This window comes from Mesocricetus auratus, unplaced genomic scaffold, assembly GCF_017639785.1.
Source record: "Mesocricetus auratus isolate SY011 unplaced genomic scaffold, BCM_Maur_2.0 Super-Scaffold_100006, whole genome shotgun sequence".
Classification (NCBI taxonomy): Eukaryota; Metazoa; Chordata; class Mammalia; order Rodentia; family Cricetidae; genus Mesocricetus; species Mesocricetus auratus.
This window is the reverse complement of record NW_024429190.1, coordinates 104,272,476-104,292,820: the sequence shown is the minus strand read 5'-3', so window position 1 is coordinate 104,292,820 and position 20,345 is coordinate 104,272,476. Positions and strand designations below refer to the sequence as shown.

The following is a 20,345-nucleotide window of genomic DNA, read 5'->3' as shown; positions in this document are numbered from 1 at the left end:
CCAAACTTTCACATAGCAGAAGCAGACAAGTTCGTTTGCTTATAAACCTGCCTTTATTTGTCGTGCACAAGGACTAGAGAATCACTTCCAAATGACCCAAACTCTGGCTTTTCTGTTTGTTTGTTTGTCTTTAAAGACAGGGTTTCACTATGTAGCTTTAGCTGGCCTGTCTGGACCAGGCGGGCCTTGAACAAGCAGAGATGCTCCTGCTAGGAATAAGGGTGTGTCCATCTCCAGCATTCCCAGTGTAAGTCAGTCTCACAGGATTGTAACTGTGACGGAGCCAGACTTATGCTACAGATAACCAGGTGCATCAGTCTCTTGACGATTTCCCCCAATGGCTAGGAGGAGCAATACAGAATCGTCAAAACAGTAAAAAGCAGGATTTATCCAATGTAACACTAAAAGTTTGTGTTTTTTTCTTTGAAGAATTTTCTCACAATGGAAATTTAACATAAAATGGCTATTTATAACATTTCACTCTTCCTTAGTAGTTCACATAAATCCTGAACTTAGAGGTGTTAAATAAATGGCTTTTTTTGTTTGACTCTTTGAGATCTTACAGCACAAGCTGCCCAGCCTCCTGAGTGCTGGGATTGTGAGTGTATACTACCATTCCTGGCTCAAAATGTGTCTCTAATATGTCTGTAGGATTAAAATCTGAGAGGATTTAAAATCCTGAGAAATAGTTTATTGAAAAACCAAAAGACAGATCTTATTTTGCTTACTTAAAATAAGCAGAAAGAATTTGGGACTTCCAACTTTCTAAATCACTGTTTTGATATCCTATGTGGTTCCTGTCTGTCTGTACAGACCTCATGACCTCTGTGGTTAGCTAGTGGCAAGCTCCATCCTCTGATCTTCAGACAGGCTTTATCTGTACAAGCAAGATGTCACCATGCCTATGGGTCAAAGACAAGCAAACTGCCCCTCTGTCCTCAATTGCACTTCTCATACTCACACTGAACATTGTGTAGGTGCTGCTGGAGCCTATGAATGCTAAGGACTCAGCCACCTCTGAGCAATATCTTTGTCCTTTAAGTACACCGTTTTTGTACAGATGGTCCCATCCTTACGACAATCTGACTTAAGATTCTTTGCTTACGCAGTGTTATGAAGTAGCATGGACTGAGTAAAGGAACTTACTTTGGAGTGTATGTTACCTTTGGAACAGTAATAACGGGAGACTCTACTGCAGTGCTAGACATCCAATAACCAGCCACAGCTCCTACGCCGTGTGCTCACAGGGGCAACCAACAGGCCACAGAACCCTGGGCTGCTGAGCTATGATAACTGGTAGCTTAAGCATATTCACAAATTTTCAATTTGCCAGGCAGAAACTCCACGGTGAGGTGAGGAACATCTACACTTTTTTAAGGGCTATTCTGAGCTCTGTTGGCTGCATTTCAATCACAGCTAGAACCTGTAAAAATGCTTGAAGAGGCCCTGGACTGGGACCTCTTCAACTACCTGTGCCCGCGCCCTTGTGTCCCACCCAGGTGCTCTCTAGCTGAGAGCGCAGCAGCTCTGACACAGGGCTGGCATCTGCTGGACGCTCTATTGAACACCCACAGGAAAGAACTTTCTCTGTGGAAAGCATGGGTATCTGCTCTCATGTTGTGTCTCCCAGACTATGTTCTGTTGCTCAGGGATATGAATTGACAAGAATTCAGCACTACAACAAAAACAAAGGACTAAATACTTTATAACAGAAACAAATATAACGTTAACAACCGGGCTAGGTAGTATAGTTAACTAAAATAACCTAGACTAGTTACCTGCAAAAGTTTTTCGATCTTAGAGCTAGCTTGAAATGTTTGCTTTTTGGGCTGGAGAGACGGCAGTTAGTGAAGGGACTGCATGGAGCCTGACACCCCGAGTCCACACCTGGGCCCCACACGGTAGGAGGGGAGAGCTGAAAGCTGTCCTCTGACCTCTACACATGAGTTGTGGTATGTGCACTCATGAGTACACACAGTCACATGCACAGAGAAGTTCAAAAGACTTTGATCTGTTACCAAGACATACATCTATAATCATCAAGTAGAGTGTAGGCCATGTTTTGCATAATTTGAAAGCCCAAAATCCAATGTCCTGAAACAAAAGTCCCTCTGGTAAATGTAAACAGATATACTCACAGCTTGCATTTCTATACAGGAGGAATGGTTCATGGAGCTGAAATTCCAAATCTTTATTCACTGGTTCAACCAGATTGTGCATGTTCAGTCGGTTGACAATGGTAAAACCATGGTAAGGCGAAGCTGACCTTAGAGTTAAAGAAACAGAACACGTGTTACCTTTTAATCTGCAGAAATTTTATCTACTACTTCATTTTCACTAAAAAAAAAAAGCCTACATTGACACATCACATGACACAATTAGCATTTGAAATTATCAACAAAAATAACAAGGCTGTGGATATAGCTCAGTGGCAGAGTGTTTGCCCAGCATAAACAAAGCCCTGGGTTTAGGTCTCAACTCCTAAAAAAGGTCAGAGTATTTATAAGGATCCAACTCCTCAGCATAAAAGTAGAAATTCCCAAGGTCCCCCCCCCACTTGACCCCAGTCACTCTCTGCAGGTGCGCTGCCACCTGCAGGCCTCTGGCTGAACTACTGCCCCCATCGCATCTGCAGCAAGCATCTGCTTCCAAGACACCTTCTCACTTCAGCCTCCACCACTGCTTCTCTAGTTAGCCTCTTTCCCCACTACCAGAAGGGAAGCTCCCTGTAAGAGAGGACCTTTGACCCCCCATACAAGTGCACCGAGATCGACACAGCACGTAACACATATGTGCAGGAAGAAATACCATTTTGTTTTAAAAATACAGTACAAGTATGTCTATGACTGGCACCCATTACAGCAATGATGCTTCTCCTGAGTTTTTTCCTGAGTTAGATGGACTTGACTTCTATAGTAAGAATAGTTTCCTAACCAAGGGGATTCAATACACAAAGCACTCTTCAACCTAACTCAGTACAAAAAGAAGCAGACATCAATAATCTTGCTGCCACCACTCTAAGTTCTAGAAAACAAGGGAAGGGACCTGCCTCCTCTAGGAACAAGACCTATAGGCATCTAGGAAGACAAATGTCCCATGACTGCCACATACTGTGGTCTGTCCTTTAGGCCCCTATGTGGCTAAACATGGTAATGCTATAAACTATTGAAAATCAACAATTTAAAGAATTTTCAGAAACTTAAAGTAAAATATATGCAATTATGAATAACCTAGGCACCCTAAACAACTCTCAAAGTAAAACAGATATGATAAAGACTATAAAACCCAGAACTTTGGGAAAGAAATGGGAAAGGGGCAGAACCAGTCATAGAAGACAAACTCTCATTAGAAACCACAGGTCAGCAAGACTGATGTCTCAACTGCTATAGTTAAAGTATTGTATTCACAGACACTCATATGTGCATATTCTTAATACGGGGTAGTTCGGCAGGCATCTTTTTGGCATGCATTATTAGAAAAGGCTTTCTACCCTGAGATAATTTTGTCAGGCTTCGAGAAGAGAAGTAGCCAGGGTAGCATTGGGAGAAAGTTGGGTGGTGGTGGCCCATGCCTTTAATCCCAGCACTGGGAGGCAGAGGCAGGAGGATCTCTGTGAGTTTGAGGCCAGCCTGGTCTACAGAGCAAGTTCCAGGACAGCCTCCAAAACAGAGAAATTCTGTCTTAAAGAAAAAAAGAAAACAAACAGGAAGGTTCCAAAGACAAGTACACAATAGAAATGGATCACGCTACATGAGACTGATCACCATTCAAGTGAAATAGAAACATACTTTAAAAATTTACCTTCGATATACAAATAGGGTCCCTTCTATATCAGTCTTCTCCTGTAACAGATAATAATTCTGTTAGTTTCCACTAATAATCCAATGTCAAATGGTTCCAGTGGAGAAGAAATGCTTTGAGGCCCATTTGTGTTACTTATTGTGAAACCCGTCGTGTTGGTGTGTAACTGTGTAGAGGTCGGCAGTCACCCTCGTGTCACTCCTCAGCTGTCCTTGTTCTTTTCAGTCAGTCTCTCACTGGCCAGGAGCTGGGCAACTAAGCCAGGTCTGCCCCAGGGAGCCCCAGGAACCATCTGCCTCCACTTCCCCAGTGTCGGATTGACGCACAAGCCACAACACCCGGCTTTTTACGTGGGCACCTCGGGTTCTTTACAGATTGTGTATCCCTTCAACTCTACAGGTGTTTACATAAGTGTGTATGCAATGTCCAATTCAACATGTCTACATCTATTTTAAACCTTAAGGACCATAAAAAAAAACCACAAAATGAGAATTAAATTTTATGTTTTATTTTTATGCATTAACTTTTTTAAAATTAAAAAACCAAACATGCATGTTTTGCCAGCACGCATGTGTGCGCTGGGAGCTCACAGAGGACAGAGGAGGGCACTGGAGTGACAGCTGGGTGTGAGCCGCCACGTGGGTGCTGAGAACTGAGCCCAGGTCCTCTGAAGAGCAGCCAGTGCTCTTAGCTACTGATGAACCATCTTTCCAGCCCCAGCTTTAACTTTGCCAAAGCTAAAACCTTTCAACAACGTATCCTAATGTTGAGTTGAAGTATTTTGTGTTGCAACTTCAAAAACAAACAAACTTTTAAAACCCCACCAAACTTTAACAGTCTATCAAAGTTAATAGAAAAAGAAAGCAAACTTATAAGAGGGCCGTAGTCAGGGCCTGGGGCTGATGACACACAGCTGTACACCCCTGAGCCAAACCCCCAACCCTCAGGAAATGTTCTTATATACTTTGTTTCACCTCTGGAGAATTTAGGAATATTTTCATTAGTAACAAACTTTGTGGTTAGTTAAGGACTACTACCAAACACTTTGTTAGGAATTCACGGATAGAAACCATTCTCTGACTTAGGCAATTCTGGTAGGTTTTTAAAATAAACACTTGAAAATATGATTAAGAAATTGAAACTTGGGCTGGATATATATAACTCAGTGATAGAGGTACAGTGCTCGCACAGCATTATGAAGCCCTAGGTTTGATCTTCTGCACTGCAAGAAATGAAACAAGAAAATACAGCCCATTAGTATTCTTTCATTTGTTTCGACAAGGGTATAGTCAGGTTTTAAGCACAGGCAGAGTGTTTTATTTTTTTTTTTCTAAAACCAAATAATCCTGCCAGTCTGTAGTTCACGGCCTACACTGAATCTTGATATTTTAAATGTAACAAGATTATTAAAATGTAATGTTATATCAAGCAAATCTGTTGTGATAAAAAAAATTAAAAATAGCCGGGCATTGGTGGCACGTGCCTTTAATCCCAGCACTGGGGAGGCAGAGGCAGGCGGATCTCTGTGAGTTCGAGACCAGCCTGGTCTACATGAGCCAGTTCCAGGACAGCCTCCAAAACAATACAGACAAACCCTGCCCAGAAAAAAAAAAAGATCCAAATAAACAGCAGTTTAGGTTTCAATTTTAGTTTTAAACAACTCCACGGTTAAAAAAATCCTCAAGTGTCAGCAAGCCTGGGTGAAAAACTACAAACAGGTAACAGTGATAAACGCTCCTAGTACGTTCTCACCAACTGTCTGCGGCCCTTACGTTACAAGTTTACAGAGACCAAGCAGAGAAGGAAAGAAAAAAAAGATACAAAACGCTTCAAGCCGAGGCACTGCTCAAGACAGGCACGCCAGTGACAGTTTGTGGTCTCCTTCTCCGTGCGGCTCCCTGCATCCCTTTCCCCTCTAGAGGGAGGAGGGGAAGGCGCGTGGAAAACTTCCTCCAAGTTAACTTTCTCACACCCGACGACGCACTCCCGCCGAAACTACATCTGCCGGCGCCGCACCGGACGGGGAAAAGCTACAAAAAACACCCCCGTCTCGGCGTTCCCCGAGTCTGCGCGCGGTGAGGGGCGAAGCCCTGCGCCACCCACGGCTTAAACGGGGTGAAAAAGCGTTGGAGGGGTCGGTGGTGAGGAGGCGGCGGCGGCGCCGGGGGTTGGGGGCGCCCCGGAGAGCAACCGAAAAGCGGTGCAACTTTCTGGAGCTGCACGGGACCCCCCCACCCCCCAAAAAAACCCGGAAGGCCCTCAGGATGCGAGCCGTCAAAGAGGAGGCAGGTGTGTCCCCGCGGCCCACCCTCCCCCACGCCCCGGACGCCTTTGAAACCCTCCCCCGAACTCCAGGAGTCGCTCGACGGAGCTCCAAACCCTTCAGGCGGGGTTGGGGTGGGCGGGCTTGGACCCCGCGATTAGACGCGCGCGGCGCGAGCTGACAGCCCTCGATGTCTGTCTCTCTGTCTCTCTCTGTCTCTCTCTCACACACGGGGGGGGCGGCTTCCGTCGCTTCAGGAAGAGAAACTTGTCTCACACGCCGCTTCCGAGGCGACCCGAGTCCCCGGGACCCACGCCGCCGCCCCCCCCCCCACACACAAGGGCTGGGCCGGCCTCGTCGTCGCCCGCCCGTTCGCCCCGCTCGCCCGCCTCCCCTCCACGTCTTCCGCCGCTTTCCTCCCGCGCCGTCACTCACACACACACACACACACACACACACACACACACACACACACACACACACACGCCCGCCCCCCGCGACCCCGGCCGGGCCTCCGCGGTCCCGCACCCTCCTCCTCCTCGTCCCCCGCCGCCTGCGCGGCCCCTTTAAGAGGCGGCGGCGGCGGCGGCGGCGGCCGGGCCCTGGGCGGCCTCACTCACCCACTGGTTGGCCTTCGGGCAGAAAGTGTACAGAGCGACCTGGCCTGTGAGGTCGGCGATGCTGGTGATGTAGGGGTCGTGCTGCTTCAAGGCCGCCAGGCTCATCTCCTGCCCAGCTCGACTCAGCGACTCCATCTTGAAATCCCGGAGCCCCGAGCCCCCCTCCGGCAGGGGCGGACTTCCAGAACCGGAAGGTGCCGTCCCGGGCCAGGTTCCCCCAGCTCCGTCAGCCTCCTTTTTTTACACTTCCGCCTATCGGCCCGGCCTGGCGGAGGGTGGTACTTAAGCGCTTCTGTTCCGCCGCTCCCACATCCTGAGAGCCTGGTTCCGGTCTTCCCAAGGTCCGCCTCGGCCGGAAGGTGCTGGCGGCCGCGGTCTCCGCCGCGGGGTGGCGCTGTGACCAGAAAGGCGTCCCCGGGGCCCTGGGCTCACGCCGGCGGGAATCCCGAGCGCGCGCCCACCCCGCCGGCGCTCGCTCCCGGCTGCGCCCGGCTTCTGTCGGCCCGCGGCGGCGGAATGCTGCAGTGGAGATGAGGTCTCCACGGATCGTTTAGAAAACTCCGCGCAAAGAAACCCTGTCTCGGAAAAAAAAAAAAAGAAAAAGAAAACTGCGGGCAAACGAGAAAGTGTGCGTGCGTGCATGTGCGTGAGCGTGTGCGTGTGTGTGCTGTATGTTACCTCCGACCTCGGGTTGCACCTTCACAGCTTCAGTTAACAACTGGGTAGTTTTTGAAACAAATGTTTCAAAGCAGCCAAACCAGCCTTCCTGGGACGATGACGACACAGGACTCCTTTTCTTTTGCCCTTTGCTCAGATTTTTTCTTAGTTTCTTTCTCATCTGAATCCCAGGTAAATATTTCTATTGCTCTAGATTAAAGAACGCCGTTATCTAATACGGAGATCACTTTGCAAACAAGCAAACAAACAAAAAAAAAAGCAAGCGGGAGGTGGTGGCACAGGTCTTTGATTCCAGCAGAGACCCGTGGGTCTCTGTGAGTTCGAGGCCAGCCTGATCCACAGAGCGAGTTCCAGGACAGCCAGAGCAGAGTTACACAGAGGGAACAAAACAAAACAAACGCACTAACATTTATCGGGCACCTTAAGGAGTTAGGTAGTATTAAAAAGTAAACCAAAGTGCCCACCCCTATTTTCACAGAATTGCTTTTAAAAGCCGTTTTCCTTTATTAAAGACACCTTGGCGCCAATTGAACATTTTTGAAAGAACAAACTCTTATGTGTTCATCAAAAACTCCACCACCCATATTTGTGTTGCCGATAGTTTTGCATCCCAAGATCATTTACTAAAGGAAGGACCAACTTTACACTCGCTACAGAACCGTGGGAAGTGAGTACAGAAGCAGGGAAAGTAACCTATTTATTCACTCTTCTCTCGTGGGTGCTTTAATTGGGTTTGTAGACGAGTGGCCAGTTCTGAGCTTCCAACTCTGTGTTGGCTCTGGGAGAAGCTGAAAGCAAGCAAATTTCACCCTTGCTAGACATTTCTCTGACTTCCAGAGGGTAGAGCCTTCAATCCCATCTGAGTCAGAAAAAGCTTGGAGGAGGAGGTAATGTCTGAACTGGTGCTTTGCGAGTCTGTTCCCTGGGAAGGCAAAACAAGGTGCCGAGGTTCGCTCCACAGCCCAGTGGTGAGAGGGAAGCTACCTTTAACTGATGACTTAACTCAGACTCCAGAGGAAGAAGTCAGTGACTCAGGAGTTCCATACCAGTCAGGAGGATTCTGGAATTAGAAGCTCTGGGATCCTTTCCTTCACATCTAGACTGGCTTTCTTTCACCCAGAGGTGGGGAGGCAGGAGCCCCGTTACTCTCTGTACCCTCAGTTCCCCCTCTGTACCCTGACTTTAATGTTGTTTACATTTTTTAATCTATATATGTGTATATGTGTCTTCGTAAGCTTATGCCAGCACACGTGTGCAGGGCTGCTTGTGGAGGCCAGAAGAGGGTGTGTTGGAGCCCTTGGAGCTTAAGTTATCAGCATTTTGAGCCTCTGGACCTGGGTGCTGGGATCTGAACTTAATCCCTCATGGTTGAGCAGCAAGTGCTCTTAAGAGTGGAGCTATCTCGATAGCCCTTAATACATTATTTTAAACTACTTTTTTTTTTTTTGGTTTTTCAAGACAAGGTTTCTCTGTATTATTTTGGAGGCTGGCCTGGAACTCGCTCTGTAGCCCAGGCTGGCCTGGAACTCACAGAGATCCACCTGCCTCTGAGTGCTGGGATTAAAGGCGTGTGCCACCAACGCCAGGCCTCTTTTTTCTTATGTAGATACTCTTAAAACAATCCAAAATGTTTCCATTTGTTGCTAAATGTTGTTCCCCGTGCAGGATTGAGTTTTTGCTCCCTTAAACTCAGGGCAGCTGATTACCTAGGAGCCCCTCACAAGGTGGTGCCCATTAACACATGCCCTTGGAGAAAAGGGCAGGCTCACAAGTGGTCAGGAGACCGCCAGCGGGGCCTGAGAAGCCCAAGGGAGGAACTGCTGTGGCTAATCCTTCACCCCCACACCTGTGAGTAAGCAAGTTAGACCTGGGGAGAAACCTTTCCTTTAGTCTGTCATTTGTGCCCTATCTGGAGTAAAAGATCCTTTGTTCAAGTCTCCCCCAGGAAAAGCTAATGCAACACCTTTTAATCCACTATTTTAGATTTAAGCAAGGCTAGACTTGTGAAGTAGACCAAGCTTTTATATTTTGGAATAGAAAATTCTCTCCAAAATGCTTTGTTTTCGAGACAAGGTCTTGCTAGCCTGAGACTCACTAATTAGGCTAGGCTGGCTGCTGGGTGAGCTCCAGGGAGTCTCCTGTCTCCCCAGAGCTAGGATTGCAAATGTGCTACCACACCTGACATTTTTATATACGTTCTGGGGCTAGAACGCAGGTCATTATGAATGCAGGTTTTTATTGAGCTCTCTCCCCAGCCTTGTTATTTTTATTTATTTGTTTTGGTTTTCCGAGACAGGGTTTCTCTGTGGCTTTGGAGGCTGTCCTGGAACTAGCTCTTGTAGACCAGGCTGGTCTCGAACTCACAGAGATCCACCTGCCTCTGCCTCCCGAGTGCTGGGGTTAAAGGTGTGCGTCACCAACACCCAGCCCCAGCCTTGCTATTATTGTTATTATTTCACAGCTAGTATGGTCTTAAACACACACACACACCAGATTGATATCTAACGAGATCCTCCTACTGAATGGTGAGCTTGCTGGTTTGTGCCCCCATACATGGCTTCAATGATTAAAAAATAAATAAATATAAAAATAATTTAAAAAAGGAAACCCAAGAGGCAGTCAGTCCACCCCTCCTCTACTCTGATCTGCTTTGTGGTGAAATGTGAAACTTTCCTGTGGTGTTCAGTTTTCATTGTTAGGGTGTTTTGTCACAGCAACCGGAAATGAAATTGGGACATTATCATCTAAAATTTTAGGGCTAAGCTGGATGTAGTGGTACGCAGCTGTAGTTCTAACTACTCAAAATTCTGAGACAGAACCACGTATTGTGGCTCATGACTTTAGTCCCAGCATTTGGGAGACCGAGGCAGGCAGATCTCTCTGACTCTGAGGGCCAGCCTGGTCTACACAAGGTAAATGCTTGGGTCTACTGTAAAGGACGCTGGAAAGCCCATCTTATAAGCTGAGCATTGCCTTTTAGTTTGTATACCGTTATTAATGAGTTATCGTTTTCTCCGTTCCCCAGTGTAGAGTCCAAAGGCCTTGCCAAGGCCTGGGCAATTGATACTGTGCCATGCAGTGGACTTCCCTGTCCCCCCTCCCCTGCCCCTCACTTGCCCTCTCGCTACCTGTGACTTCTCTCTTACTGCCTTTCTTTTTCTGTTTCTCCTCTGCCTGTCCTCCCCATATGTGTTCATGTATGCAGTGAGTGGATGGATATGTGTACTGTGCATGTGTCCTCATGTGTGTTCATGTATGTGGTGAGTGGATGGATATGTGTACTGTGCATGTGTCCTCACATGTGTTCATGTATGTGGTGAGTGGATGGATATGCATACTGTGCATGTGTCCTCATATGTGTTCATGTATGCAATGAGTGGATGGATATGTGTTCTGTGCATGTGTCCCCATATGTGTTCATGTATGCGGTGAGTGGATGGATATGTGTACTGTGCATGTGTTCTCATGTGTGTTCATGTATGTGGTGAGTGGATGGATATGCGTACTGTGCATGTGTCCTCATGTGTGTTCATGTATGTGGTGAGTGGATGGATATGCGTACTGTGCATGTGTCTCCATATGTGTTCATGTATGTGGTGAGTGGATGGATATGTGTACTGTGCATGTGTTCCCATATGTGTTCATGTATGTGGTGAGTGGATGGATATGTGTACTGTGTCCTCCCCATATGTGCTCATGTATGCGGTGAGTGGATGGATATGTATACTGTGCATGTGTCCTCCTCTTATGTGTTCATGTATGCGGTGAGTGGATGGATATGTGTACTGTGCATGTGTGTCCTCATGTGTGTTCATGTATGTGGTGAGTGGATGGATATGCATACTGTGCATGTGTCCCCATGTGTGTTCGTGTATGTGGTGAGTGGATGGCCATGTGTACTGTGCATGTGGGGTCCAGAGGTGGAAGTCAGATGTCTTCAGTTGCTCACTAACTTAGTTTTTTGAGACAGGGTCTCTCCATGAACCATGAGCTCCCCAATGTGGCTAGACGGTATGGCCACTGAACTCCAGGGATCCTCCTCTCTCCCTACCCCCAGTGCTGGGGTTATAGGTGTGTTGCCTTACTTGCCTTTTTATGTGGATTCTGGGGGTTGAGCTGGGATCTTTCTGCTTGTATGACAAGCCCTGAGCCGTGTGTCTAGGCATCTCCACCCTCGTTTTTCAGGCAGGTCTCCATAGCTCAAGTTGGCCCCGGGTAGCTGTAAAGTCTCATTTCTCCTGCTTCTGGCTTCTCAGTACTGGGAGCAAAGTTAAATGTCACCACACCCAGATAATGTTCATCATCTGTCTGTGACAAAAATCTGAGAGAAGACCTAGTAATGTTGACAGAGCATTTGCCTGATTTACTTGTATTAACATAGTTATTCTTAGCTTGCATGCTTCCTAAAAGCAAACATACTGTTTTTAATATAGGCGAGAATAACCACTTAGCCCCTTTTCAATAAACTTCCCCACATGTGTTTTTTTTCTTTCTTTTCCCCTTATCTTTCTCATCCCAGTCACCCTGCTTAGATTTTTTTAAGGTTTATTCTAGAAGTATCTGTTTATTTCTGTTTTCACTTTTGAGAATTGAAAGCTAACTTTCCCAAGGTCATATCGTGATTCGTTTGCTGAGTTGGGATTAGAGTCTTTTAGTTGTGGCGTCCAGATAGGTCTGTGTCATTCTGCATGGCTCACTCTGAATTACACTGCCTACGTGTGAGGCTTGTTACCCCCACGCCGCTGCTCATCACTGACACCCGTTCTAATTCCTTTTGTGTGATTGCTGGCCAAGTGGTTTTGAGCTAATTGTGAGGGTCACAATTCAATCCTTACTGGATACTTAGGAGTAATTATTTCTTTTCCTTGAAAGGTCTCGGGCTTTTGTATTTTAAAATATTTTATAAAAGTGCTTTTTTTCTTAATATTAGGTCTCCCATTGTTGCTTAGACTGATTATGATCTCACCTCATTTTCTCATCATGCCTCGTTTATACAAGGTTCTCTCTCTAAGGCATGAAGTGTTTTCTAGAATTAGAGTTCTGATATGTGAACTTCTTTAGACTGTTGGTTCTGGAACAAATATACAAGTTTTGGGACTGGGGTGACAGCTCAGTCAGTAAAGTCTTGAATGCATGAGGATCTGAGTTCCATCTCAGAACTCAAGTTAAAAACAAAAACAGCTGGGCTTTGGTGGCGCACACCTTTAATCCCAGCACTCGGGAGGCAGAGGCAGGCAAATCTCTGTGAGTTCGAGGCTAGCCTGGGCTACAGAGTGAGTGCCAGGACAGCCTCCAAAGCTACACAGAGAAACCATGTCTCGAAAAACAAAACAAAACAAAACAAACAAACAAAAAAAAACCAAACCAAACCAAACCAAAAAACTGAAACAAACCTGAGTCTAGTGACTTATACTTATAATCCCAGTTGTAGGGAGGCAGAGACAAGAAGATTCTTGGGGCTAACTGACCTGACCTATCTAGGTGAGCTCCAGGCCAGCAAGAGACCCCGTTTCAAAAACCAAAGTGAGGGTGAGTGTCCTTTGAGAAACCCACATTCACATTCTTGGGCGTGTCTCACTTTCTCCCTGCGTCTTTTCTTCTCTTAACCCTAGTGCTGAGAATCTGTACTGAAATCTCCAACCTTGTTTCAAAACACCAACAAACACAAGACCTATGCTTGAAGATGCACACCCCTAGTGGATCACTGACTTTCACACTCATGCCTGTACAGGCCTTAAAACACACACACACACACACACACACACACACACACACACACACACACACACGCACGGAAGGGTTGGGGGCATGGGAAAAAATACAGATGCTTCTGTCGGGAAGAAAGAAGACAGGTCAACAATAGAACCTCATTTACTGGATCCATCGACTTCCAGGCAGAAACCACATTTAACATAGTGTTTTTGGTAATATTCTCGGTCAGAAAGTTCTGTGCTTTTTACTGTCACTTAATCCGATATAATGTCTCTGCCAGCAGTATTACAGCAATGTCCTAAACAGTAGCCACACAGTCGACTGACAGGCTGTCACCAAGGTGGTTCGTACGTTCATATATTAATAAGCTCTCAATATGGGTACTGTGTGCATTCTGTCACCTGTTTATAAAGAAAAGAGCCCAGAGGCCTGAGGAGATTGGCTGACTTGCCTGTGGCAGAGGTGGTTTTCAGTTCAAGCACAATCCCTCTTATCCTTTCCCATTGTGATGGGCCGTTTCTTTGGTTTAGGTGTGTGTGGCCCTGAGACCCAATTCTGCCAGTGGACTGTCTGGGAAAGTGACGTGGCTTTCAAGAGCCCATGGCCTTCTGCATCTCCTATGTCACCTTCCTTTAGTGCAGAACTATAAAGAATGTCTTAAGTTAGGAAGTAAAGATGGTGGACCCAAATCACCACAGGGAGTGTCCTGCTTGGGGTGGGGAAATGTCCTTCCCTGACAATTCTAATGAAAGGTAGGCCTGTTGGGGTCTCCTTTTTACCCAAATGTTCATCTGAAGAAGTTATACTGTTTAGAAACTCAGCAACAAAAATCCATTCTTACTGGTCGATGGTGGCGCACCCCTTTAATCCCAGCACTTGGAGGATAGAGGCAGGCGGATCTCTGAGTGAGGCCAGCCTGATTTACAGAGCTAGTTCCAGAACAGCCAGGGCTATACAGAAAGACCCTGTCTTAAACAACTAAAAAAAAATGCACTCTGAAAGCAGAGTAGAAATTAAACATATGATTTACTAGAACATACTGCTTTGTGCTTTGACAATAAGTCAAGATTTGAAAAGAACTCCAGTCATAGCTATGCATTTACAATTAGTTGCAGCCACAAATCTGCAGAGTCACAAAGTGGCTAAAAAGCAAAAAAAAAATTTTTCCGTCTACACCATTAAGCAATTGATTTTGCGTTTGCATCATGAAGCAATCTGCTAAGGGAAGCGGGAGGTTGTCATTTGAAATTTGCATCATGAAGCAATCTGCTAAGGGAAGCAGGAGGTTGTCTTTTGAAATTTGCTCTTCTGTGTCAACTCCGCAGATCTTCTTAGAGCACCTTCAACCCTGGTTTCTCCCTCGGCAAACTAAGATGTGTTTGTAAGACAACACAGCAGGGAGAATCTGATTACAGGTGTCTTTTTGCTGTGTCAGTTCTGGAAACAAGGCGGTGTCAACTATACTCTCCCTTAGTCTTCTCTTGTGTCCCAGCTTCTAGTTTTATATTAACCATTTTTCACTTTACAAATACTTGCTTTTCTGACAAAATTAACATGGTTTGCCTTACCTTGGATTTTAATTCCCTTAATGAGTTTTAACTGAAGACCGAGTGTCCGATCCAAGGCATACTGACAAGCTGTTGAATGCCTATGGATTGAATTCGCCCAGGAACTCAGATGAGGATGAATTATTTATCTTCAACATACTCTGCTACAGAGATAAAGCCACAGTGTCACATTCTTTTTTTTTTTTTTTTTTTTATTTTCCAGTTCAGTGTCACATTCTTTACCTACTCAGTTGTCTTTTGTTTTCTGCCTCTTTTTTTTCTCTCTCTCTCTTGAGACAGGGTTTCTCTGTGTAACCTTGACTGCCTGGCCTTGTTTTTTTTTTAATCTTAATTTGGATTTTCCAACATAGGTCTACTTGGAACCAAGCTGACATAAGATGTGCTGGATGGAGTCTTGCTTAGATAAACCACTCACATGGTTTCTGGAATAACCATATTTTGTTTAGCTTGAATTTACTTATCTAGGGAGGCTCAAGATTTAGAAAACGTTCTTACCCACTTTCACTTACATAAATGAATGTGAAATAGGATATATTAAAACTTACTTTGAACCCGGCGTTGGTGGCGCAGCCTTTAATCCCAGCACTTGGGAGGCAGAAACAGGTGGATCTCTGTGAGTTTGAGGCCAGCCTGGGCTGCAGATTGAGTTCCAGGACAGCCTCCAAAACAATACAGAGAAACCCTGTCTGGAAAAACAAACAAAAAAACAAAAACAAAAACAAAACTTACTTTGAGTTACTGAAATTGTGGCCTTTTATCACGGTAGAATTATCACAATATGAAACATTTGGTCATCTGTATGCTGCTTGTAGTTTAAGGAAAACATACCTGTTCTAAACCTTGAAGAAGATGTCAATATTTATTTAAAGAGAATAACTCAAATTATGCTTTGTCATTCAATAAGCACTGACTTATAATGGGGTAACCAGTTTCTCTTGTGCAATAAAACCCTCAGTGCTACTGTGATAAGAGATTGAAGTAGGTCAGATCCTTTTTACATTTACATTGCTCAAGATCAGAAGGATGATTAAAAATGCATGCATCACCCTCTAGAAACAATGATCTGGGGCAGAAACGTAATAAAATACCTTCTCTCTCGTGTCGCGCTGCACGGCTCCGTGTATCTCACTTTGTGACCGCGTTAGCCCGGCGACTTTGGGAGCTCTCTAGAAACCGCTAGCAAAGATGAAGATTTACAAAACCCAGGAAAACTTTCGCTGAAAAATCCAGAAGTGGATGGTGTAGAAAGGTAATGTCAAAATAAGAATAAAATAGAATTGTGTTTTCTATGGTTCCGCATGTTAAACGATATCATATAAATGACTCTGCGGTACAGTTGTTTGAAGAAACGCAGAATAGTTACTGTGTAAAATATTCCAACAGTTGAAACTACCAAAATGTCTTCATAAAAGAGCTTTATTGAGTTTGGAAAAGTTACTTGTTAATGCTTCATTAACTTTTCAGACAGTTATCAGTCTTTATATATTATAATAGTATTGAATGCCGAAAATAACTTGAGAGCTTTTTAGCAGCACAGGCAGCTGTCTTAAGGAATGTTGGGAAAGTGGAATTCCTTATTTGTAAACACATGGACATTGTGTCCTAGGAATTATTGATGTAAACGGGTGTTTTCCTACAGTGAAGTTGTTGCTTTTGTTTTCAGTGGCTCTGTTTCCTATCTTTTTCCATTATGGTGTTTAATGATGAAACACAGTTTCAAACCTTCCACTTGTCTGGTTGGGCTAAATTTCCTCGGTAGTAAAGGTGATTAAAATGACTTCTTAGGAAGAAATCTTCAAGGGTCTTTTTTTCTCTAGATTCCAACAGCTCAGTAATCTGATACTTGAGTGGAAACACACAGAATTCTGTATTTTAATATTCTTGGTATGTATGTGTTATAGACACGAGTGTGTGTCTTGTGTGTGTCGTGTGTGTGTGTGTGTGTGTGTGTGAGTGAGTGGTGTGTGTCGTGTGTGTGCTTGTGTGTGATGTGTGTGTGATGTGTGTGAGTGGTGTGTGTGTGTGTGTGTGTGTGTGTGCGATGTGTGTGCCTGTGGAGGCCAGAGGTCATTTCCCAGTATCTGCTATCCCCTCACTCTATTCCCTGAGACAGAGTCGTTCCCTGAACCTCACTACTGACTGAATAGAGCGGCTGGCCGCTGAGCACGCTTCACCCCGGTGTTCTCCATTCTCTGCCTCTCAGAGCTGGGATTGCGGGCATGCACCACGAGTCTGGCTTTTTTGCAATGGGAGCTGGCACTGTCTTGCTTGTACCCCCTGAACTGTTTCGTTTTTTTCTTTCTATCCCTTTTCTCTTTTGGCCCAGGGCCTCACGTGCTAGGTAGACTCTCTTTCCACCGAACTACATCTTAGTTCTACGTAGATAGAATTCTGAAACTCGTGAGTTACAGCTCTGGGTGGAAAGCCATGGAGACATCCGTCATACCGTGGAAACAGAGCTTGAAGCTTCTTACTGCTGAGAACAGATCAGCAGGACTGAACTGACAAGTAGTCTTTTGTTGTTGTTTTGAGACAGCCCTACTCCATACTTTAGGTTGGCCCGGCACTCTGTATTGTAGGTTTCCTTTGAACTTTGCTCTTACTGCCTCAGTTTCCTGAGTGTCACAAGCCCCCCTCCCATGCCCTCCACCCCCCCAGCTTCAGACAGGTAATTTTTTTTTTTTTTTGGCCTGGCTGTCCTGGCACTTGCACTATAGACCAGGCCGGCCTCGAACTCTTAGTTCCTGAGTGCTGGGATTAAAGGCATATGCCACCACTGCCTACCTAGCTCAGACAGGTAATTTCACTGTTGTACCTTGCCTCCTCTAAAGGAGAAGGAGCCTTTCTTCTCCCCAGTGGTACTGGTGGCTTTTTAGCGTTTGAATAGTGTATTTTCTGATGCGAGCAGGAAAGGTTTTAAAAAATACATCATTGACTATAAAAAGATCCACTCTTTGAATTTTGCCCTTCCAAACTGCTAACTGTATTGCCAAACAGTTTTCAGAGGCAACGCGGATTAGCTTACGTCTTTCTTTTTAAAATGAGTGGAGAGTCAACCGAGGTTTCCCTCAAGCCTCTTGTATTAGAGTTCTAATAAATCCCAATTTTTTAATTAGGGTTCTAATCCCACCGTGAGGATCCGTACCATGACCTTATCATCTCCCAGATCCCTCGTCTCTATGCACCCCTGCTTTAGGGGTTAAGTTTTGTTGAGACAGAATCTTACTATGGAATACCAACTCACAGTCTCTGCCTCTGGGACCAAAGGCATGCACCCTCATGCCTGGAAAGATTAAGTTTTCACCTGGGATTTTGGGACAAAGCTTTTCAGACCCCAGAAAGTCCACATGCTGAGTTTACAGGACCGAGTGGACAAACCAACACCTGAGTGATCAGCTGTGGCCACAGAGGCAGCCTCTTCCTCAGCTTCTGCTTTGGGGTTACCTGGCTCTTAGCACAATGATGAAGAGAAAACAGCATTTTGAAAGGGGAGGGAAAAAAACCGCAGACCTGGTGTTCCTTTCAATGTCTACACAGGCTTTGAATCCAGTTTTATTTAAAATGGTTACCGCCATATACACGTAAGGTATACTAAATTGCTAATTTTAAAGCAAAATCCCCAAACATCTTAACAGAATGTGGGAGACTGGGTAATCTAATAGGTCGAGAAGGTTATCCTGGTGTGTGTTTCTGGAGGCTGGGTAGGTAGGGTAGGCGCCCGCGAGGGCCTCACATTGTTTCAGTTCACGATGAAGAAATGGCAGGACCAGAGAGCACACTGAAGAGCACACAGAGGGTTAGAGTGCTCAAGACTGCTCACCAATGTCCACAAAAGACTCAGAGCCTCCGTATCCACGACCTAAATGCTTGCAATTAGGCCCTGCTTCTGAGATTGCCAGGTCGAGCATTAGGTATCCGACACATGAAAACACATACAAAGCAAAGGAACATACAACAAGCGTTGAATGACACAGTAGCTTCTCTCCCAGGAGGTATTCGACACCCCCATACTTTCCCAAGTTTATTAGGAAGCAATGTGGTTTTCTGACAGTATCTAGAAGAGTAAGAACGATAATAAAAAAAGCACAGTTTTGTCACGTACTAGCTAGGTGGTTCAGTCTTGTATGGATAAAAGAATCTACATTTCCAGCATATAATCATTGATAAATGGTGTCAGGCCTCTGTCACAAAGATCAATGCACCATGCTTTCGGTATTGCGATTTTTCAATATACTCCCTATCATAGGCGTATATTATTATTCACTTATTTAGGGTATCCAGACACATTATTTCTTGAATGCTCATTCTGAGCAGGGCCAGGATGTCATGGGGGAAAGCGGGTGCTCTGATACTCGAAGTGACAACCCTGTCTTTACAGAAGTGGGGGCCAGTCCTAATGCCGCCACAGTGCTCACCCCACAAGACTGCTCACTACCCATGGACTCATCTGGGGTCTCAGCTCTTTGGCTTCCTAGGTGTCACTTAGCTTCATAAACCAACGCAAATGTAGTCACGGTAATCTAAAGGTCCGTTCCGTGGTAATATGTCCACTACCCCAGCTACCCCGCCATTCACGGTGGACAGCCTGCCAAAGTGTGAGAGATGCTTGTACACCTGCATGCCAGAAGAGGGCACCAGAGTTCATTACGGATGGCCGCGAGCCACCATGTGGTTGCTGGGAATTGAACTCGGAGCCTCTGGAAGAGCAGCCAGCGCTCTTAAGCCCTGAGCCATCTTTCCAACCCCCCCTTTTTTTTCTGTTTTAGTTTTTTTTTTAAAGACAAGGTCTCATATAACACAGGATGCCTTTGATTCTCTTGTGTCATGGAGGATGACCTTGAACCTCCGACCCTCCTGCCTTTATATCCCAAATGCCGAGGCTACAGGTGTAGGCTGGCTCTCGAGTACTGTGTCTCGGAACCTTCTTGGAAAGGGTGTTGGCTGCTTCCGCCGACTTTTCAGACCAAGGCAGCATCTGTCTCATCACTGGTAGCCTTGAGACACCCAGCAGAACTGGCCCCACCTCCACTCCATGGCTGCCAGCTTAGGAAAAGTCACACACTTCTCTAGATCCTGTCTGCTCATCTGGAAGCTACAGAATTAAAAGTAACCATACCCCTGGTCTCCTAGGCACTGAAGAATCTGCCCATGTTAGGGAACTGTGAGCAAGTTAACACCAGAGTTCATTCAGCAATGCGGTCCTCTCTCCCACTGCTGACTTGAATTATGAGTAAGGGACGATCTGTGCAGCTCCCGGCACCATGTGGAAATCGTGGTAACTGCTGAGACGCCCGTATCTGGGTTATGGTTCAATCTTCTTGCAAACCCATGCCTCACCTCTCTCGGGTGGTGTCCGAACACCCTTGTCTAGGAAGTGAATGGTGGCACTGTAGCCCACACGTGCCATATCCATCAACCCACAGGCCTCAACACTGCTTAGTGCATGCCAGCTGCCAAGAGAAGGGACATCAGAGGTCACAGCTACAAAAGGCTGAGCCGAGGCACATGAGTTAGAAAGTGGGGATTCCGTTAGCCAAGGACAAATGCGTATTGCTAAGCTATGAGACGCTGCCCGTTGAGCTGGTCTATTACGGAGTGACAGCAGTTTTTCTTAGGCATATTTTTTTATTCTGGATGGCTTTCTTAAAAGCCAGGGAACAGTGCAATCAGATGGGGGCAGGCAGGCCAGAGAAGCCTGCCCTC

At 45.7% G+C, this 20,345-nt stretch overlaps 1 protein-coding gene across 2 annotated transcripts in view; it reads right to left on the bottom strand.

Moving 5' to 3' along the window:
• Positions 1–6,953, bottom strand: part of Dcp1a (decapping mRNA 1A) — a 46,692-nt gene extending 39,739 nt beyond the window's left edge. Inside the window, exons 1-3 of one of the 2 annotated variants that reach the window (XM_040747794.1) lie at positions 6,685–6,953; positions 3,802–3,842; positions 2,139–2,266 (exon numbers count right to left, since the gene is read on the bottom strand). In XM_040747794.1, coding sequence (XP_040603728.1) covers positions 2,139–2,266; positions 3,802–3,842; positions 6,685–6,819 — 304 coding nt within the window. In that variant the 5' untranslated portion in view covers positions 6,820–6,953. The remainder of the gene's footprint in view (positions 1–2,138; positions 2,267–3,801; positions 3,843–6,684) is intronic. The other variant, XM_040747793.1, reaches the window with a different exon arrangement.
• Positions 6,954–20,345: the final 13,392 nt, after the last annotated feature.